At 42.1% G+C, this 22584-nt stretch overlaps 2 protein-coding genes across 5 annotated transcripts; one reads left to right on the forward strand and one right to left on the reverse strand.

Annotated features, from left to right (window-relative positions):
• The first annotated feature begins 2508 nt into the window (after positions 1 to 2508).
• dio1 (iodothyronine deiodinase 1) lies at positions 2509 to 5860 on the forward strand. The gene is made up of 4 exons (XM_071487608.1): positions 2509 to 2942; positions 3025 to 3168; positions 3622 to 3821; positions 4240 to 5860. The coding sequence occupies exons 1-4, from the start codon at positions 2606 to 2608 to the stop codon at positions 4303 to 4305; spliced, it is 747 nt and encodes a 248-aa protein (XP_071343709.1). The 5' UTR covers positions 2509 to 2605; the 3' UTR covers positions 4306 to 5860.
• Positions 5861 to 7640: 1780 nt separating this feature from the next.
• Positions 7641 to 22028, reverse strand: ssbp3b (single stranded DNA binding protein 3b). Of its 4 annotated transcripts, none has more exons than XM_071487605.1 (18): positions 21858 to 22028; positions 21025 to 21097; positions 20807 to 20868; positions 20634 to 20718; positions 13911 to 14000; positions 12708 to 12782; positions 12420 to 12482; positions 12204 to 12267; positions 12031 to 12104; positions 11816 to 11880; positions 11671 to 11719; positions 11356 to 11391; positions 11175 to 11229; positions 11021 to 11085; positions 9776 to 9854; positions 9537 to 9565; positions 9329 to 9430; positions 7641 to 9070 (listed from the first exon to the last, which is right to left on the reverse strand). In XM_071487605.1, exons 1-18 carry the CDS (start codon positions 21911 to 21913, stop codon positions 9041 to 9043), a joined length of 1152 nt encoding a protein of 383 aa, XP_071343706.1. In that variant the 5' UTR covers positions 21914 to 22028; the 3' UTR covers positions 7641 to 9040. The 4 variants fall into 4 exon arrangements, with proteins under 4 accessions (XP_071343706.1, XP_071343705.1, XP_071343708.1 ...); XM_071487604.1 differs by having other exon boundaries at positions 12198 to 12267; positions 21858 to 22026; XM_071487607.1 differs by lacking the exon at positions 12708 to 12782 and having other exon boundaries at positions 21858 to 22026.
• Between the last annotated feature and the right edge of the window lie 556 nt (positions 22029 to 22584).

Raw genomic sequence — 22584 nt, forward strand, 5'->3', positions numbered from 1 at the left:
TTGCCATTCTCTGTGCATTAGAGCGCACACAGTAGAACACAAATGTCATGTTAATTACATTTTTGCCTAGAGATACAGAAACAACCAATTCACTGCCCTCGGGTTTACTGTGTGTTAATAACTTTGTTGTAATTCTTAATCCCCCCTCTACAGGACAGCTGCACCTAGATAATGCAGGATCTGCCTTGAAGTACTTATCATTTCCGTTGATATTATGCTTTATTGGTGCATAGTCACAGTCAAATTTGTAATTAACTGCTTTATCACAGACCAACCTACTTAGAGTGAGCCTGTGGCTTTTGGTGCCTTTTGAATGGAAAACATTTTGAACTGTCAAAACAAGAAAAGCACAGGTGTAAAAAATAAAAGGAAGGACGGCCGCCGCTTCGGTTTCAAAGGCCTGTCGTCCTTTTTCACAGCAGACATTTTGGTATGTCATAGCAGGAAAAGCACAGGTGTAATTAACAACATTTATAACGACTGCTTTCCATTGATCTAACGTAGATCCAGGGTCCTGGTTCTGTGTATACTGGCTCACTGGTGTGGGACACTTGAGTAGAAGAGAGGCATCCTTGATTCCTGGTAACTCTTATACCTTTCCTGCCCTGAAAATGTCTGTAAGATCACATTATCCCTAAAGTCCAAGTCTTCTCTGAAATAGGAACACCTGTACCCCTGCTCATCCATGCACTTATCCAATCAGCCAATCACACGGCAGCAGTGTAACGCATTGAATCACACAGATACAGGTCAGGAGCTTCAGTTCAGTTCAGTCCACATCAAATATCAGAATGGGGAAGAGTGTGATCTCAGTGACTTTGACCCTGGCATGTCGGTGTCAGGTGGGCTGGTTTGAGTATTTCTGAAGCTGCTAATCTCAGATTTCTTTTTTCGTGCACAACATTTTGAACAGAAATCTGAGGCTCCAGCGGGCACAGGCTCACCAAAACTGGACGGTTGAAAACTGGAAAAATGTAGCACCTGATGGGCCCCTTAATGCCAATCAGTCGTGGTTTGAACGTCACAGCCTATCTGAGTACTGGTGCTGACTTTATGGCCACAATTTACCATCTTCTAATGTCTACTTCCAGCATGATAGCGCACCATGTCACAAAGCGAAAATCGTCTCAAACTGGTTTTATAAACATGACAGTGAGTTTAGTTCAGAGTACTTCAGTGACCTCCCCAGTCATCAGATTCAAATCTGGTAACTAGGGAGACTGTCAGCATGAATGTGCCGTTGACAAACCTGCAGAAATGACGGGGCGCTGTCATGCTGACATGGACCAGAATCTAAAAAAAATGTTTCCAACATCGTGTGGAATCCATGCCACAAAGGACTGAGGCAAATGGCGGCCCTGCCCACAATTAATACATGTTTTTATAATATTAGTATATGTTCCTAATAAAGTGGTTGGTGAGTTTATATGGTTCCCTGACTTCTGAGAATAAAACCCATTCAGAAAGGAAAATGTGTTCATTACATCATGGAGGACCATGATGAGGCAGACAGGTGTAACAGCCCTATAACAGAAAATGTTCTCAAATTTCTACATGAAAATATACACAACATTAAATCACAGTTATTGGATGTGTGTGCCAGATTGTTTCATTTCATCATTAAGTTATTTATGAGAAAGCAAGGCAAAGGGGCAGAGAGCTATGTTCAAAGACCTTCACTCCAGCCTCCATGTCCAGTACTAAGTAGTCATTACTGCCTTACTACTACATTATTACATGATTATTCAGACGTTATTACTAAAGTATTACACGAATACTGAGTAGTCATTACTACATTATTACTACATTACATCCCTATTTAAAAAAAAAGCCATGCTGCTATCAGACTGGTAGTGAGTAGTGAAGACATTTCAGATGGCGGTAGACCAAACCACAAAACTCAGATTTAGCCAGTGATGTTTTGAAAAACTCACAGGGTCGTTTAAAAACACATTCACCGCCCTGAAGAAGTTTCCTGCATCCTCAAAGACTCTGACAATCTGTTGTGAAAAAGGCTTTAATTATTACTTCGTTATTACTCAGTAGTTATTACCACATTATTATGTGCATGTGTGGTACTCTTTGAACTCTGCCCTCATCCTGATGTGTATTTTGCAGGTTTTAATCCTGCTGCTGCTGACTTTCCTCCCACAGTTTGTCTGGGCAGCATTATCCGAGAGACTCTGAGTGCTGATGGAGCAACAGATGGAGCTGATTTACTTCTGCTGACTAGGCCTGTCCTTGAAAATTAAATACAATTTTCACTTTACCCGGGGAAACCGATAAGGTGCACTATACTGAGGCCATATCTCTCCGTTTCCAACAGTCCAGTGCTGAGAGGCCAGGTTTTTTTTTTTTTTTTTTTTTTTAAGAAGGACGCAGGAAAGGATCGAGGGGGGGATTCGAGGAAATGAAACACATCCTCACTTTTCTAGGCAACTTCAGCGCTCGGCCAAAGTGTTTTTGTGGTATAGAAAGTACGAGCTCACGGAGGGGCCTTGAAGGCAGCTGTTATCAAACATGAGCAGAGGGGGCGGTAACCGACGTGTTAAACAGTTTTGCAAGAGCGGCTGTGGAGACGAGACCCGATCATCCAGGAGCAAGCATGTTTCTGCAAAAACTGTTGCTCTATTTCACGACAGCGTGCATGTTTTGCTACATGATATCACTCAACATCATAGTCAGGATCATGCATTTTGTTTCACCGAGCCTTACGAAGAAGCAGATCCTCAGAATGGGTGAAAAGATCACCATGACCCAGAATCCCAACTTCAAGTATGAAGATTGGGGACCGACATTTAAATCATTCAGTTTCATCAAAACCGCATCACGGCACATGTGGCTGTCCCTCAGCCAAGAGGCTTTTTTGGGAGGAGATGCTCCGGACTCACCTGTGGTCGCCATGGACGGAGAGAAAACAAGCATTTGCAAGCACTTGAAAGGTTCGTGGTGCAGGTTCACGCTTTCATTCACTGGCGCAGTCGTAACTCTCGACGCTAAACTCAAGCCGTATTGTCTCGACAGACAACAGACCGCTGGTGCTGAGTTTTGGAAGTTGCACATGACCCCCGTTTATGTACAAACTTGACGAGTTCAAGCAACTCGTCAAGGACTTCAGCGATGTGGCTGACTTTCTGGTGGTCTACATCGCCGAGGCGCATTCAACAGGTGAGTGACAGCCGCCAGGTGAGGTCGTTGTCATCGGGAAATGTGTTGGTGGTCGGGAAAAAAAAAAAAAAACAAAAAACATAAAACGTTTTTCCAAAATCTCTGAAGTGAAAGTCAAAAAAGACAGAAAACAAGCTTTATTGATAAGTATATATTGAAAAGTGTTCATTGGACAAAAAACAAACTCTTCAAAGTTTTGAAAATGGATGTGTGCCTTAAAGTAAGCCAATTTTTAATCATTGTAAGAATATATCACTTGTTAAAATGAGTTAAAAGTCTGTTCTTGACTTATATCGTGTAAATATATATATCATATATTTTACCAAAAAAAAAAAAAAAAGTTGAAAAAGCTAAAACAGAGCCTGAGATCTGTGATGGGACAGGAACAGACTGTTCTGTTTTGCTGCCTTTTGTGTCATTCCAATGAAATCACTCGCTGTATCTCTGTCTCAGATGGTTGGGCCTTTACCAACAACTTTGACATCAACCGTCACCGGAGCCTGGAGGACAGGCTGTCTGCAGCACAGATACTGGTTCAGAAGGAGCCCCTGTGTCCGGTGGTTGTGGATGAAATGAATGATGTCACTGCCATAAAGTATGGCGCTCTGCCTGAGAGGCTTTATGTGCTGCAGGCTGGGAAGGTAGTCTACAAGGTGAGATCTGTACACCACCGACACCAAGACAAATTCATGCATTTTCGTTTTATGTGAGCCTGACTAATGAGCTTCCAGTAAAAGTGACAGGAAATTTCTTTCACGCCACACTCTTACACACACATTTGCTCTTCTCATGCAAGAACTAGGACCAGCATGGACATAAAGTCACCACACTAAGTCTACTCACGCTACTGCGTGAGAAGGAGCAGTAAAAGAAACAGACATATCGCTGGAATTCTTGGTATGGAGCCAGGCTCATGTTCAACGTGCCAGAAATGTAGACTTACAAGTATTGCATGACAAAGACACGTCTCTGATGTCTTATCTTACTATGTTTTTTCCTATTCTAACAATACCAGAATCTTAATGAAAATGCACATTAACATTTGTCCCTCATTTGTCCTGTGATCCCTAGGGGGGCATGGGCCCTTGGGGCTACAATCCACTGGAAGTGCGTTCGTTCCTGGAGAAGATGAAATAAGAAGATTGTTAATTCAAGTCAAGGCATGTAGTTGCCATCTGTGTTCAGAAGGTGGTGGGGTATTTAACATTTTAACCAACATATATCGAATATATATTACTGATACTGAATACCATATACTTTCTCAGTTTTTCTTTAATCAGACACTGATCAAATCCTCCAAACTTGCACTGATACTGCCACCGGGCTCTCCTGCACTCTGAAAACTGGTCTCAGCTGTCAAACTCTGAGCTTGAACTCACATCTCAGTGTTTCTTAGTGACGACTACAGATTAAACCACTGGCTTCTGTAGTCAGATGAAATGAAACACAGAGAGATGGTCCATTCAGAGTTTGACATGTTTTAATGTGCAGGAGATGTCGTGTGCCTCCATGTATTTGTGTGTGCTTAATTCTAAAGTTTGCTTGAAGTTCAAGGACAAATCCTGATTTACATCGGTGAAAGCGTTTGTTTTCCACTTCTTTGTCTATAAATGCTCCATTGTGATTCAACAGGAGGCTGCTTTTTACATGATGATTACAGTGCAAACCTCTGGTAGCTGTAATTTGATCAAAGGTGACTTAAAGGGAGGCTTGCTCTGAATCATGTAGGAGCATTTATGACTGGACACATCTAATGCACAATAAGATCTCTCTAAAAACAAGTCTGTTTCATAAACAATATGCTTTTCATTGCAGTTTCATTCAGGAATGTTTTAATTATAGTATAGTAAAAATGAGTCTCTGGGCATCAAGTCCTCAGTTCATACACAACATATAAACTGAAGTGTGTTGTAGTTCATGTGTCTGTGTGTTTTTATCATGACACAAATTATCATCAAGTGATCGCAGTTCTTGCTGTCCTAGTAAATTATTAAAATGAGATACATCAGAAATGTGTTGTAAGCCACTGTTTGCCACACGTCAGTAGTTGTATTGTCACCGCTCCTCTCTCCCACTCTGACCGCTGTTTGCTGTCTGGTCTGGATGTGATAGACGGTAAACATGCTGTACTGTATGTCAGTTATGCAAGTGCCACGAAACCTCCGCCCACACATACATGCATGTGAGTTGTAGAGTGTGGCGTTCAGGTCCTGATATAAGTTAATACCTAACCGTGTCACCTTTGCACACAAATTGATTTTGGCTTAGACTGTGTCTGGAGAAGATGTCACTCTCACTATAAAATGCCTCTCCCTTGTTTTAATTCTTCAATAGCATTACATAACTGTTTCATGAAATGTTTTTCTTTCCAGGGTCTATTGATCAAAATCTGCATAAGTGGTGAATGAACACAAAATGGCTTGTAACTGTTTTGATAAGGGAAAATACTGCTGATGCAACCGCAATTTCTCTAATTTGCCTTAAGGCATGATGAATTAGACTCTTAACTGTTTGACAGTATTTTTTATAATCTGTTTCATTGGCTTTCCTCACGTCTTTGTTAAAGTTTTTGCTGCTTCCTCTCCACATTAACACTATATTAATAACCTGCTCACGTTATTTTGGACCATTCAATATTAGTTCTATAATATTTTCCATCATCCAAGCAATAAAAGAGCAGCACTGACACAAATGTGTGCCTTGACTTTTCTGATTTGTTGTAAAACTGACTATAAAAGTAAACCCTGCTGAAATGAGTAAGTCGTATGTTAAACCCACAGCTCATGGTTACAAGTTTACAATGTGGATATGGTAGTGAACAAAGCAGTTTTGTGTCGCTACAGCTTTCATAACATTAACTGTGTGGATCTGAAGTTGGAGAGGAGGTTTGGCTCCTGCCCAGCCAGGCCACATCCTGTGGAGACCAGCCAGCAGCAGCTCAGCCTCGTTTCCTATTGTTAGACAGGAACCAGAACACGGTCAGTTCCTCCCAACCATCTACTTTTGTTAAGATTTACGTCTTAAACATAGAGTAAAAGCCGAAGCCTGGATGTACAGTGTGTTCGGGAAGCGTAAAATGTTGTGTTGACCTCTGGTGTAGTTCAATGAAGCCCACCAGAGGGCAATGTGAAGCCTTTTTTTTTTTTTTTCAACATGGGGCTGTTTTTCATTCTAACTCCTAGACCCTGGAGTGACTCCTCTGAACTTTGAGTCAGAGTCAGTCTGACTGTGTATCATCTTCAAATGCAGTTGGTCTAGTGGAGTCTCTTCATTTAATTGTTACCTATTTGTAATGCATTGGCTGCACTGTGTTGTGTGACTTGTTTATTATTTTGATCCGACCAACCTTTACACCAAGACAAGAGACCATTATCTAAGGTAAGTGGACCTTTCATAGTGGAATGCAGGTTTTTTGTTTGTTTTTTTGGCAGATTACAGTCAGAGTACCAACTTTTGATGCTTTATGATGGCTGTCCTGTTAGGATTAACAATCTAGACATGAGCAAAGAGAAAAAGGTAAAAGGAAGACAAAGTGTGAGGTATATTATTGGGCCTGTACATTTAGTGTGGATTTTCATTGTATCCTTTTACAGATGAACCTTTTTTTAGTTATAAATCTGTAAGATCATCAGCAGTTTGTGTTCCAAGACTTTACATTTACATCAGACTAACAAGAACAGTCTACTAAAATCCCAACACGGTGGGTTCCCTGTATAGTCAGTGTGTGCAAACTTTCTAATTTAGTGGACAAATCCACAAAGCAAACCTGTATCTTCAACACAGATCTCAGATTGTGTTATTTGAATACATAAGAATCAAAGAGATAAACTATTCAGTATTTCACAGATAATCCATACAAAGATTAGAGAAAAGTCCCAAATTATTTCTGTTAGTACTTTGTTTTTTTTCTTTCATCCTATCACATTGAACAACTTGCAACCCCTCAGATTTAGCTAGTGACCCACTGGAGGGGTCCCAACCTCCAGGAGGCTCGGCCCAAACTGCAGACACACTCCGCTCATGCTGCAGGATTTCCTCTTCTTGGTCTGGCGGCTGTGGATTACAGCACCCCCTGGCTCCCCCACAGGGATTACTGAGCGAAGACATAAGTGATCTGATGAGGCCGAAGCCTCCCCCCTGCTACAGACTGGTGTGTGAGTGGTGTCGCTGGAGCAGTAACAAGCGAAGGAGAGACTGTGAATGTAATGTTAACTGCTGGCTGCGTGCAGACAGTGTTTGCTGTGTGTGTCATGTTTTAAGATGAATCCTTCCTCATCTCTTATATAACAAAACATTCTGTGGCATTTTTTACTTTCTTCAAATGAATGGTTTGTATGTGTGTGAATTAGCTGTTCAGTTAACACTCCCCATGTTGACAGCTTCAATAACAACCCTCTGTTACTCTGATATGTAATGTGCCTTGAATCACATTCAGTCAAAAAAAAATAAAAAATACAACCCACACAGTGAGATAAGTTATTGTAAAATTATATTAACAAGCAATCTTTCCTCAATTTGAAATAAAAAAATATCAGCAAATAAAGGCAACATAGGACAGATGTGTATAATGCGTAATGTTCACAGGAAAAAAAAAAAATTAAACAAAAATTCTCATCACATTTACAAGACTGCTGCTAAGTTTATAATGATGCCTACTAGAATCAGTTTAGAAAGCTTTGACTAACTGAATAACTGGGGCAATATACATAGTCAAAGATTGTATCAAAATATAAAAAAATGTGTGGGTCAGCAAGGGTTGGGTGGGGGTGGTGGGGCAGGGCCTAGGAGACAACCAATGATACAGGAAAGAAGTATGAACAACCAATATGTATGAGTTTAAAATGGGCAGCTCATTCATAGCCTTTTCATCATAATCAACCAAATTGGAAATAACACAGAAGGCTACGACGATGAAGAGCACAGAGTGTTAAGCACAGGCAGGTAAAGAGATATACACCACATCTTAAAGCAGGTGTCCACATAGAGAAGAGCAGCACTAGGTAGTATGTTGTACACAGATTCTCAGCATTCATGCACTCACTTCTCATGCCGAAGTCCGGTTTCCCTTGACAGAACGCAACAGCAGTCCAGCTGTTTAAATTAAACAGCAGAGAGTGCCGAGTAGCATGGCTGTCAACACTGAAACTGATCAAACTGGGATCAATTTGACAATGTAGGAACCATCTGAGCACTTTCATACTGTGAAAGGTGGTCACAATAAAAGCTGTATTCTTTCACATCTTTTCCCCTTAAAAACCTCTTTAAATAGAAGAGTGGGCATTGGGAAGAATAGTACATTATTCAGAAAGGTGGCCACAGAGTAAAAGGCAAATTCTGAGTCCTATGTCAACTGACTTTTGTGACACAGTATGCATGGCGATAAGTAAAATGACAAGACAAAGACTTTCCAAGCACACAATGCATATGCACACTCTCCAGTGTTTTAAGTGACAAAAGCGGAGACATTTCCTGCACATCTTGCACCACAAAGCAATAATTAAAAAGTACAAGAGGTAAACTTCAACCATTTTTTTTTCTCTTCGCTCTGGGGCTGAGGAGGTTGAGGGGACTAAAAGGGGATACGGGGGCTCTGCAAAGAACATAAAACGTGTCATGTATGCATTTTCAGTAGCTGGTTTTTTTTTTGTCACACTTGGGATTGTGGGAAATGGAGAAATTGTCCTTCATTTTGAGCAAGGAGCAGTAGTCGCCAGCCATTTTGATTTTTCTCCGATCAGCATTCTGGCGTTAGTGTGGAACCAAAATGGCGCCTGTCCCTGATTCGGTGCTGATGTGTTTGGCCGTGTCCTATAGTGAGTCCAGATCCTTGGAATGATGGCAAATAATGTTGGGTGGGGTGGAGGGGGGGGGGTCACACACTCATCGTCATGGTGGGAGAGTACTACGGAGGCACAGAGAGGAGATGATTAAAAACACACATCCACACACACACACCTTTTCCCCAGCAAGCGCTCTTTGGTCAAACGCTCAGCTTGCCCTCCACAGTGCTACTGTAGTCAGTGATGATAATACGCTGTGACTGTGGCTTTATTGTGCGGTCAACAGTGCTCTACCTCTGGCTTCATCACAGTAGCACTACAGTTGCCAGCAGTCCAGTGATGTTAGCTGAGGAGAGGAACTGGCAAGAAGGGAGACTTACGTTCTCGCTCTGAAAGGAGTGGAGGAAGTTTCCACTCAGCTCCCCATCATCCCTGGGGGTCCCGGGAGGATTGCTAATGCCACTTAAATTGTTTGGGGAATTCTGGAAACAAAGCATGCACAACATTTTTGTAAATGCTAACATTTCACTTCTTTTTTCTTGCCTGAGCTTTAAATGCAAAGATTCTTTGTGTGGTTATAATATTTACCTTGTTCATTCCATCCATATCGCCAGAGCCTAAGAATGAAACGATATAAAAAAAAAAACAATTGAACAATGTATGTATTTTATAACTGTAAGAACAATGGCTCCACCTGGAAGACAGTCTGGCCTCGACTGATGTGCCACTTGACACAGTGGACAAAAGCACAGTCATTTAATGTGAAAGAATGCAACTCCAACATTTCTGTGTTGTGTTAATAGGTGTATTGCAGTAGGTGGTGTTACCTAGTGACCCGTTCATGTGGTGTGGTTCCATCCCAGCCATGGCTCCCAGGGGTCCGTCAGAGCCGGGGCCCATAGGGAACTGTAGGAGAAACAAGACGGCATGGCCTCACTTATCACATCTCCACAGCACAGTTCACATACGGATGAAAAGTCCTGAACAACAAGTGCCCGAAGGAATCCTGGAAGCCAGTTTCTACGCAGTAATGCATTTCATTATTTCTACTGCTGTGAACTTAAGTCCTTCTTTCAACTGAACAATGAAACAGGTTCTGATTATTTCAGCTCCAATAGACCGATACAGTAGCCTACAGTATCAAATCACACACAGGCACAACCTGTACAACAAGTGCATTTGTTTTGTTTCCAGAAAAGTCTCCATCTCTGTACATTACTATAGTGCAACGCAGGATGAGAGAAAAGTCTGTTTTAAGAAGGCAACAATACTAGTGTTGTGTAACATTGTTTATTGTTTTTCATGCAGGCCAGCTCTATTTACAAGAAAGTTCAATTCCCTGTTTTCTGTGTTTCCAGTCAGACTCAGGTTGATGTGTGTATAATGTGCGTAAAGCTCTTACAGCCTGTACTTTACTGTGAGAGAGGCACAAGACTAGATCATATAATGTAGGCAATTTATGGCTGTTGGAAATTACTAACTAAAATTTCAATCTAGATCATGTGGCTGGCACCAGAACCCACAGTTGCACTTTACAGTGATCACATATATTTAATAGCAGAATAATTTTTTAATTCCCATGAGGATAAATTTAATTTGCCCAGAAACATGGATGTATAGACCAGAGGATGGAAATCATCACTTTCCACCAGCTGCATGCAGCCATTAGACCAAGGAGTGGATTGAGATGGTATTGATCGGAAGCGGTCAGGTGTTTGGTTAATGCTAGACGCTTTTCTTAACAACCCGTTGAGATCACAGCATATTGTATGCCTCAGTCACTTAACTGTTGTCCACTGTCAACCACATCTTTACTAAGTGACCCTCATCACATTCACAGGTTTCTTGAGGCAGGAAAACATTGAAGTGAGGTTATTGGCTTGGTGAAAAAGGGACACAAGTCACTAGGTTGTTAGTAAACAACAAAAATAATTTTCTAAAAAAGTGCTTTGTCTTCAGATTTATGCTGACTGCTTAACTCCTATATACTACTATATAAACTACTGTATACTTAACTCAGTGATTGTAATATTCACATTTAATGCAGAATGAAGACGATGAAATGCACTTACATTATTTCGGTTGCCGGGTCCAGTGTTGATCATGGTGTATAAATTGTCACCAGAGTTGTTTGAGTCTGGAAAAGGCACAATCATACATATAACCGTTACTGGATAGTGCATGAAAAAGGTAATGATTAACATCTTAGGTCAGGGCAGCACTAACCTGCAGGGCTGGGCATGATGGGAGTTCCTGGGGGTCCTCCTCCTCCGGATGCCCCCTTTAGAGAAGCAGTCAAAAAGATATTTATATATTATTAATATACATATAAAAACAATTTCTATTTTGCTATCAGGCTTCAATTTCTGTAGTCTGTAGGAGTTAAGACGTCAGGATGTGTACTCACCCCATATGCACCAGGAGAGGGTGATGAGTAAGGCATCTGAAACCAAAAGCACAAACATTACAGAACAGAAATGGGAGTGCAAACCATTTTCTATACCTCAAAATGTCATCATTCATCATTTGATCATCCTAACACCATTATGGCTGTCTGTCCAACTGTCTGTGGAAACCATGACACATAATACTACAATTACATTCCAGACTAGAACCTTGGAACACATTAGACCTCTGCCGCTTGGAGAGGAGATCTGACTGCAATTTGAACCACCATTTCTGAGGGTTTATGTGTGTTTGTGTGTGTGTCATTAGTACTCACAGAGTTGGCATTGTTGGGATTGGGCCATGGCCGACCAGTCCCAGGGCCCCTAGATGGTAAGACCAACAGAGACCTTAGTAAGATATTGAATTTAGGTTGAAATACTTGTGAGAGAATGTATTTCGGTTAATAAAAAAAGGCTCACATGTTCACTCCTGGCATACCAGGACCCATGGTGTTGTGTGGAGGCCTCATCCCACCACCGAAGTTCTGACAAGACAACCAGGTATCACAAAATTGTCTGCGAGCAGTACAGAATTTACCAAAACATTTTACAAATAAGTTGATCTGATCACCAGAACCAACCAAGTAGAGACCGTGAGTAGTGTTAAGCTATTCGACATGGGTGGAGTAGCCTACCTGAGGACCAGGCCCCATAGGTCCCATGCCTCGAGGGCCGCTCATTCTCTGCATCGGCCCCAAGTTGGGATGGCCTGGAGGGATAAAAGCAATTTATATGAAGAGAGCAGGAAATAATTTCTTTGCTGCAGATGTAGTGTGTAGTTAAAGAGACTAACAGCGCTTACTCATACCTTGTGGTCGTGTGGGGTCCATATTAGGCAACATGGGATGAGGACCTGGTCCTCCGCCTGGTGGCTAACGGGGATAAAACACAAAGACCCCATGAAACAGAAGTTTTAAATACATGCTATGTATTCTGAATCAACAGGGTCTGTGTGTGTGTGTGTGTGTGTGTGTGTGTGTGTGTGTGTGTGTGTGTGTGTGTGTGTGTGTATAAGAGGTCTAACCTGGTTGGCCATCCTGATGGGGGGACCTCTTGGGCCTCCGGCAAAGCGAGGTGACATAAAGGACTACAACAGAAACACAATGAGATTTCAGTAAAGAAGTGACATACATGTCCCAAAATGTAGCACTGTTCTAATTTCTCAACAGCATGTTGGTGTGAATATTGACAGCAGCATAAAGCATTAAGCTGAGACAAATGCCAAAGCATGAAGCATCAGAACCAGCGTTCCCAAATGACTGCAGATAGCAAAAACAGAAAAAGAGAGAGGAAGAGGGAGAGGGAGCATTACCTGACTGTGAGGCCCCATCATACTGTTAGGGGGAGGAGGCTGAGGGTGAGGAGAGCCCTGGGGACCAGGAGGACCCTGTGGCGTTGCACAAAATGAAGAGGCAGAGGAGGGAGAGAGGGGAGGATGAGACGAATAGAGAAGGAGGGAGCGAGAAATAGAAGTGACAAAAGAGGGGCAGAGAGAGGAGCAGGGTTACTGCAGGGCAGAGGACAGTCGGAGTGCAAGAACCAAAGTGTGCCGCAAAAAAAAAAAAGGAAAAAAAAAGAAAGTAGAAATGTACAAAAACAAGATGCTCATTTTCATGTACCAAACACAGTGAGAGAGAGGAGAGAGACAGAGAGACAGCAGAGAAGAGCAAGCAAATGACTTGGCCTTGAATGAGAGAAAAGAGACAGAGAGATGGAGAGGATGTGTGCTCTTTTGCCTGTCAGTCAAGACATTAAGAAGCCTGCTGCATGCAGCATGTTATCAGTGCTAATTTCCCTGAATTAACAGCATCAATTAAGCTCTATGCAATTAGCTTTATAACAACACTAAACACCGGCACTGTGTCGCTAATGTTGCTGATCTGACAAGAGAGTGAGAGGTCTAATTGAGCCTCCTCCTGGATTCTGGGATAGATAGTACGAGTGTGTGCGTACTTACTTATCAATGTCAAAATGTCTTTCCTGATATTAACATGATCACATAATGAGTCACGGCTTTGTAGCTGCTAGTTCTTAATAAGTGAATAGTTTGGTCTAGTGGAGGCAGGGCAACACTGCAATTTTATGTCACCTCTTTGAGGTAGTTCCACACAGTTGCCTGCCAAGAGTTTGTCCTCATGAGATATTGATTTACAGTAGGTGCTGCACCTTTCGATTTCTCCATTAGGGAAAATGGCCACGCCTGCCTGTTTACAGCACTGGAGGGGCCCAGGCAGACAGAACGTCTATGATGTTCACTACAAGTTCACTGAGCAGAGTGGAGCAAAACAAAAGACACAAACCGGTGCAGACACCAGCGTGGAGACCTACAGCTCCATGATACATACAAAGCCCTGACAACACTTCACAAAGCTGGAGCCTGCGTAAGTGCAGCTAGGAAAATTATCAACCCATCAATTAATTTGTCCATCCACCAGATGACAATGAATTGACAATTCTGGTAATTGATGAATTGTTAGCAGAGATAAAAAGTCGTTTAGTGTCGTGATGGACTGACCTGGAAAAAGCCAGGTGGCATGGGTCCTCCTGGCATGCCCTCACCAGGGGGCATCCCTCCCATCACAGGACTGGGGGCTGCTGCTGCACTCTAAGGTGGAAGAACAGACAGAGGAGCAACATTACAAACTCTCACTCACTGTGTTGCACAATACAAGCTAACAGCTAACACTGTGATATTTTTCACAACACAAATGCTTATCTGTGTAGACACAAAAAACAAAAGTCAAAATGCAGTTAGACATTAATTTTGTCCCTTCTTGACCGGGACTCTTGGCACAGCCACACAAGAGGAGAGCACATGAGGAATCTAATATCCTTTTAAGAAACAAAGTGCCAACACAAATTCAGCAGACCGGCATCATTTGAAAGAGGTATTAATGGGATCCTTATTGAGACTTCAGAGCCCCGCTGATCCAGAATCCAGCAGGTCAGATATGGATCAGTGGGATTCACTGAGTCAGTGGCTCCAAAGTGCTGCTGCACAGCACGGGCTCGCTGGGCCGATTTCCTGCTCAAACCGCAGCCCTAATTCACTAATGTGCCATTTGCTTCGGTCACACGCTCCTAATTGACAGAGTTTTTCTTCCCTGTAGCTGAAGCAATCTGAGATGAGCTAATGTCTTCAGAGCTGTGGGGTTTAGCTTGCAGAGAATGGCTACAGGACGAGAGAAGCTCCTTCAGTCCATTTGTTAATGCGTAGCTCACTCACATTGTAGTGCAGATGTACGCAAACAGGCAATGATTACTAGAACGATAGATGTACCAGCACGCGCACACAAACACACACACAAACACTCCTTGTCTCTGTCCAGAGCCCCACAGCTCTACAGACATCACTGGTTAATAGCCAACACACTCCCTGGTATTGACTGCACCTTCCCTAATTATATCTGCCCAGGCTGCCACTGCAGGGCCACTGTGAAATACCTCAGCAGGGAGAGAAGTGAGGCCACAGGGAGAAGTCACGTCTCATCAGGCCCCACCACCACTGGGACCCACACACACAGAGACACGCAGCATATAAATCATCTTTCTTTACTAGAAAGAAGGTGCAGGAGGTGGATCCAAAGGGAGAGAAATCTTAAAATACGCTCAGCATCAGGGTTTTTCTTTGACCTGTTACCCTCAACTGCCCTGTCCACTCAAGTAGAAATGGTTGCTCTCAAAATTAGTGGCGCAACCTAAGACTCAGACCTAAAAAGCATCTCTTAGGTAAATAAGTATTAACTAAAAGTTATGTTATTATCTTAGTTAGTTATTATGAAAACAATATTTTATGCATCTTTAAAACAGTTTCATTAAATATTTCTTGGCATCTGATGCCATAGTCAGAACCATATTGGGAGTGTTCACGAAACTCCAGTTGCAGATCAGCACCGCTTGGAGGGAATATGGCCAAATCATCTGCATATGAAACAACCTGTTTTGCAAGACATAAACTACCCTTGTGACATCCATATGCAAGTTAAACAAGGGTGAAGTTAGGAAGCCACCCTGCCTGAAACAATTACAGACTTTGAAGTAGTCGTCCAACAATTACTCCATCAAACCAGCATGGCCGGACAGGTATACAAACACACAAGGATGGTGGGTAAATATTTAGAGACCTCCTCAAACATTAATTTTTTATAAATATCTTTTATCATGACTGATTTAATCAAAAGCCCAAAAAGCATCTTAGGAGCACATAAACAATAGTGCAACTGTGACAACGTTAACTGCAAATTATGTCTTTAAACAGCAGTGGTGGACATAGCACAGCTGTGCCACACTGGCAAGTCAAACTGAGGATTATATGTGAAGTTAACCAATTGTACACTGCACATTAAAAGGATACTAATAACAGTCATAGGTTTGTTGTTATTCATTTTATATGACAGGGACTAGCAGCACTGAGACCACAGAGTCAGGGACAACACTGTGAACTGGAACGACAGTAAAAGTTATAAGAGGGGGAACAAGTGTTTGATGGGCATATTTAGATGTTCGTATTGTGATCAGTTCCCTATATCCTATAATTATCTAGCTTCCTTGAGACACCAGACTTCACGTCCTCAGTAAAGTTAGCCTCAATAACAGGAAACTTTTTTTGATTTGTATCCTACCAAACAAATTATAACACTTCCTCTATAACCTAAAAATTTCATGAGTCACTTGCACCATTTGCATTATATGGTAAAGGGGTTATACAGTTATTTATAGTTTTGACCTCTTTTCAAAATTAGTATCTAGTACTTGGCAGCTTCCTGGCAAAAAATTATTTTATATGAAGCATAGGGTGCATTTAAATCTAATTTACCAGCTTCAAACAGCATAAAGGCTTCTCACAAAGGCACGTGTGAAAACCAACCAGGTTTCACTATTAATCATAAGCTTCGTTTTTACATTTGTAAAAGGTCATCATATGATATTTGAAGGTGTCACAGGCACAGCCTCCAACCTCTGTTGTACTCTACATTTTTTGTTGATATTTACATATAAGGTAGCACTTTCCACATCAAAAGTACGCTTGCCTGGCTGCCACACTGGATTATTTCAATTTTTACGAAGGTTAAAAAGTAATTTATCTTCAATCTGTTCTCATTAGATGCTGAAATTAACATCTTAAAGTTTACAAACATAGCAGCAACTACATATTAAGCTTCCTGTAACAGAGCTCCATGTTAACCACAAAAACGTGTCAGATGTACAGACACAGTAATGAAGCTTTGGTCTAGGCTTCACTTATTACCTCCACCAAGGAGGTTATGTTTCCATGTCGTTTTGTTGGTTTGTTTATTTGTCAGCAGGATTATGCAAACAGTACTGAACTCGGTGGGGGGGCGGGGCGTGGACCTGGGAAGAACCCATTAAATTCTGGGGCAGATTCAGCTCATTTTTGTTCTCTGAAGTCTGGTGTATGTTGACATTGGCCTTGGCAGAGGTCAGCTCACTCTGAGTGCCCTTCAGCGATTATTGCTTCAAACTGTTCAATCTGTCCTGAAAATATGAAAACTGTATTAAATACATCAAGTCTCTAGTAATTAAGATGGATTATGTTGTTACTTTCAATGAACGAGTCAATAAAAGCTCATCTATAATGACATTCCCCCTCATTCTGGTTTGTAATGGCATTTAAATTACCCCCCACACCCAGGTATTTAAATTTGACCCAAGTTTTCACAAGATCAGCCTTTTATTCTCCACTTCTGGGAAATCTGCTTTATAAAGAGAAGCGTATCTTAACCCAAAGACGACTTTTCTGGTGTACAGTAATTGTAAGCAGATGTTAGTCTGTCAACTACCATCTTACTGGAGATGAAGATCTACAGTTTATAGCTAGTTTCATAGTAGATTGGTATATGCTCACACAGTCACACTGTCTGGCCCCTTTGCAGTGAAACAGCAACTGCAGTTTGTTTTGTTCCTCTACCCTTAAGTAGTCCATTCCTGGAATGAGGCCTGAAAAGAAATAATGAAGTAAAACAAAGCTGTATTTAAGGTATTGACCACAAAGTCATAAAACAATGTCAACCATTTACCTTCTCTGTGGAAGTCAGAAACTGTTTGCTAGACTGTGAAGCAACGTGCATGGTGGATTCCCGGTCATGTTAGATTTTTATCGTGTCCCTCTGAAGTGCACAGCTGTGCTTGCTGGACTGTCTCAAACAGTCTGATGTTGCTTTCGGTCTGAACGAACCACATCTCTCCACAGACTCTCTGGTACAGGAAAAGGACAGATGTCTCAGCCCTGCCTCAGGCTATGAGGCTCTTGTCCGGGGCCCTCCTCACAACTTCCCAGGGGACCTCTTTTTAATACAGACAACCCCCCCTGCAAACTCATAATGATTCAGCATGTACATGCATGTACTTCAGAGCATACAAGCAATTCCAGCCAAACAAATTTTCCCTGAATCCTTGATTCACTAAGGGAGGTTACTAAAGGCCAGAGTGGCAGCGGATGTGCTTGTGCTGCCTTTATAAAAACAAAGAGAGAGGGAGAGAGAGGAACACATGGGGGGGAGAAAAAAGGAAAGAGAGAGGAGGGTGAAGATGATGAGGTTGACCGAGGTAACTGTGTTTTAAAGGTGCTTCATAAATAGAACTTAGTATTATTATTATTATTATTATTATTATTATTATTATAATAATTGTGAAAAAGCCGGGGCAGAAACAGAGAGAGACACGAACAAACAACAAAAAGAAAAAAAATGTAGAATTTAAAAGGGGATGAAGGAGAAGTGATGAAGGGGGTTGGGCTGCAGCACAGACCACCCAACTGCCGGCTCCTAACCTAGCATGCTCTTAACAGCCTCACTTCTTCCACTGGAACCAATGCTCAAAAGAAACCAGGCCCTATGTTTAGCTTGTAAATGTTTAACCATCAATCAACATCATAAAACCCAGTCTGGATCCTGACTGGATGCTCGCTCTCTCTCGCTCTCTCTCTCTAGTTACTTCTAGCAGGTCCCTTCTACCTCTCATCTCCCTCCTCTCTTTCTCCCCAACCCCCTCCTCTTTTTATTCCCTCTGCTCCTCCGCGGTGGTGGATGCCGGGCATATGCCACAGTGCCACTCCCCTTTTTCTTTTTTCCAAACTGCCCCTCAGCTCCGTGACAGCCATCAATCAGTCGCTGACGCCATGGCGACGGGCCCCTCGGGGAGCGCTTGTCAGTCCCAGCTTGAATACGCAGGGGCTTTACGAGCGCTGCCGGCTAACAGAGTAGCACTCACCTCCCCCACACCTAGACAAAGGCTAGGGTCCAAGGACTAGTACTGTCCACACACACACACACAGACACACACTTTCCTGACCCCCCAACATCCACAAATGAACACAAGGAGAACCAACATCAGAGCAAAGGGCAACCACAAGATGTCGGGGAGAGCCAACCACACAGAAACTCTCAAAGCTCCACACCACAGTAGCACCCTGCCCAGACTGACGTTTCACTGTTCCCTCATTTGCTTAATGTTTTCCATGTTATGAAAATGGTCTCTGTCAAACCACGGACGTGACAATGTGACAGCTTATTATGTGTTGTTTATTCTTTCAAAACTGATCTGATGATGTTTTTTCATTTTAATACGATAAGCCTCAAACATAAGAAAATTTATCAACAATAATCTGTAATTTCTCCAACACAGATGCAGAATTCTTACATCTCTCAGACTTTCTTGTAGAGCTACAGTCACATATTACACATCTTACACAAGCAATCAACAACAAAAAAAAAAAAATCAAAAACATTGGAATCAATTACCATGAAGCAGGCTACATGAATAAAGGCTGGTTTCAAACAAAATGTACACTCCTCTTTTGTCTGTTTGAGTTTGAATAAATAATAATTGAATAAGGAATGTAGTTATTGAAAGGGCAGAGCCACGCTGTAGCCTCTCTTCTGGCTCCCAGGTCACCTGCCAGATCAGGAGGCCTGTTACCCTGACAACCCTATCTGCCACGAGCAGGACCAACATCTCCGTTTTAACCCCTTGCTGTCAGAAGCATCATCAACCTACCTACAAACTGGGCTGCGCATCAGTCACCCTAGAGAACTACTTTACCCGTAATGTCTTTCCTTGGCTGTGCTGATGCAGCAAATAGCACTTTTATTTTATTTACATCAGCTACACAATTCTTATCTGATCTTTTCAGATATGGCCATAGAAACAAATGGGTGGGAACAGCAGAAGCCACTGACAAGCTGTTCACACTTTCTTTGATCGTCATGAGGCACCTTTTGATGTCGTTTTGAATGCTGACTCAAAGCGGGAAATAATGCAGCACATGAAAACAGCGCTATCTTCAAAATGGCATAATTATCAAGATGCAAAATTTCCATAACTTGCTGATATAGAAGTGCTTTCATATGAAGATTGATACACTACAGAATCAAGCACTTGTCCTGAGCGACATCTCATAAATTCAGTTTAAAATCCATTAGGTTTCTGTCATTGTGGATCCTCTGTTTATGCGTGCAGTTGAGCTGTGGCACATTAGGGCAGCTGGGGGTCATTGTCAAAAATCAAGCTGTGTGTACAAAGTCTCGAAAGTTGGCAGAACACACAGCAGGTTCTTTTTTTGTCTTCACGACTGAGGCAAGATGCTTGAGCGTGGCGTGGATAAGGGGGAGAGCCCTCGACAGGTCTGACTCAGGACCTGCTGACATCAGCATCATCTTCCCAGAAGCCTGAAAAGCTCATTGTTGGGCACATCATTCGACCCACTGACAGGGCAAGATGACCAATCGTAAATTTAGGAGAAGAAAATTTTTTTTTTTTTAATTCCAATGCGAATTTGCATATGGTAGTTAAATACAGCTACAAAGCTGCAGTGGGGAATAGAAAATGACTTATGTCTGTAAAGCAATGTGTAAGACACAGTTAAGAATGCACATAAAAACCACAAATCAGGAAGACATCATCTTAGGGTGAGCCATTATTATTCTTCAAGTTAACAAGGAATCACAATAACCTGAACTATGGCAGCTGTATTACTCTTGAGGGGGAATGTGGGAGATGTTGTAAGGTCTGAAGTGTTGACAGAGATTATGAACACTTTTCTCTGATAGCTCCAACAAAAAAAAAACAAAAAAAACACTAAAAAACTCTGACTCAGTGCGCAGCATGACCTGGACGAGCAATATTTACACCACTTCTTAGCCTTGACAGCAAAGTTGTTGTCTTCTTCAGCAGAAGACGGAGTAATATGTGCAACAGTGACCATGTAAGGACTACTCACGTAATCATGGAAGGCTTTCGCTTCGCTGGAGTGGTCACATGTCTCTCTCCTCTCCGGTGCAGCACAATACAAGTCCCAGAATACGCTGTGAACAAGACAGGTCGTGAAGAAAACAAAACCACACAAACAACCCGTGGACATGTTTACAGGGAGATGAGAACACCGTCACTTACCACCACCAGGAATGTAGGAATCCAGGGGGTTCTCCAAGTGTTATGTTTTTCTCCCATCGAATCTAGGAAAGGGGGATTTAAATAATCATCAATGTGAGTCAATTAAACACATTTTTATTATTGTTGTAAAAGAGCACAAGCAACACATTTAGACAAAAATTTAAAGTTTAAAAAGGACATTACAACATGGTTGAACTTTTGGACCAAATCTCACATACCTCTGATAAAAAGGTCTGTGCAGACTTCTGTGCTCCTATGTGTAACAAATACTCATAGACGTATAGAGCCAACCTGTGTAAAAAAAAATAAAAAATAAAAATAGAATTTTAATTTTAATTAAAAAATACAAACAGGAAATAAATAAATAAAAATCAGGTGAAACATCAGGTTAAATCTTCTATGGGCACACTGAGTGACTAGAGTCGGGCACAGGCCCTCTGAACAATGGCTGCCAAATTGCCTATGCCAAAAAAAATTAAATGGGGACTATGTAAGCAAGCCAAGCCTGGTAGGGATCCATAACAATAAGAATGATAAAAGAAAGTAGTAAAGCAGCAGTATAATGTAACGTCGTGATGTGAAAAATAAAAACACAGCACCAGCCTGCTGTGTATTGGCTTGGTACAGTATCCTGGTGGCACTGATGGGGCTGAGGGAAATAAAATCGGAGCCTATCCAGAGAGCGCAACAGAGAAAACAATGTACTGTGTGGCAAGGCGATGTTATTGTTTTCTCCTCTCCGAGCTCTCGGCTGAATAACCGCAACAAAAAAAAACACCAAAAAAAAAAAAAAAAAAGAGACACCCGCCGGTTAAAACCCAACCAAACTGCACTCTGAATCGGCCGGGGACGTGTAAGGAGACAGCGATAAGCCAAACGCAGCAGACACACGGCTCGGAGCAGGAATGGCGAGCAGACAAGGCGGTTCATTCAATTCCAGCCTCGGGAGGAGGAAATCGCCTCTTGCTAGCCTGTCCAGCGAACAACAGAGAGCAGGAGGGAGCAACTTGCGAGGCAAAAAACACACAATAATAAACGTTTCTGAGCTTACTTTTCCCGTGCCTGGCCGTCAGACGGTACCGGGGTGCCTTTGCCTTTGGGGAACATTGTTTTGTGTGGGAGGACGCCCGCCTTCACTGCCTTTTTTTCGCTATTTCATCTGTCAGATCATCGCGGCCGCGACCCTCTCGCACTCCAACCGCACTCCTCCTCAACCCGACGACTCAACCGAGCCTGGTCCGGGGGGGAAGAGGCGGGTCCAGGCCTGACTGACGCGCCAGCCAGCCAATGAGAGCGCTCCGTTCGCCTTAAGGTCTGCCTACCGGCGCTTTCAGTTTGCTGTTTTGACGTTGATAGCTGCGATATCAGCTTAATTTAATGAAGAAATGTGTTTCCCTGTTGCTGCTTCCTTGGCTTCTCTCTGTGCAATGTAAACGAACTATTCTGGTAAATTAACTGGGATTCCTTTTTTTTTCTTTCTTAAATCGCTTTTGAAAATATAAGGAATTGTTTAGAATCCGAGAAATAGTTTTAATGAAAAATAACTTCAGGTTCAAATAACATATTTTCGAGATGATCTCGAAAATATGGAGCCCTGAAGAGGTTTTCCTCTCCTCTCCTCCGGTTACAGGGAAAGTTTAAACCTTTTCTATTTCTTTTGAACCTCTATTTCAATTATTTAACCATATTTATTCAATGTATCAATAATAGACCTGTTCAGTTGGCCATGTGAGACACAAAAAACCTTGTTTTCCTTTAGAATTAGCGAGCAAATCAAT

The sequence above is a fragment of the Trachinotus anak genome, unplaced genomic scaffold (genome assembly GCF_046630095.1).
Source record: "Trachinotus anak isolate AG129_WGS33_773 ecotype Australia unplaced genomic scaffold, CSIRO_AGI_Tana_v1 ptg000010l, whole genome shotgun sequence".
Lineage (NCBI taxonomy): Eukaryota > Metazoa > Chordata > Actinopteri > Carangiformes > Carangidae > Trachinotus > Trachinotus anak.

Coding starts and splice junctions, on each gene's coding strand:
- ssbp3b (XM_071487604.1), bottom strand. CDS start 21,913: ATGTTCCCCAAAGGCAAAGGCACCCCGGTACCGTCTGACGGCCAGGCA. Junction 12,483..12,707: donor TGATGGGGCCTCACAGTCAG/GTAATGCTCCCT, acceptor TTTCTGTTGTAG/TCCTTTATGTCACCTCGCTT. Junction 11,881..12,030: donor CTATGGGGCCTGGTCCTCAG/GTAGGCTACTCC, acceptor TTGTCTTGTCAG/AACTTCGGTGGTGGGATGAG.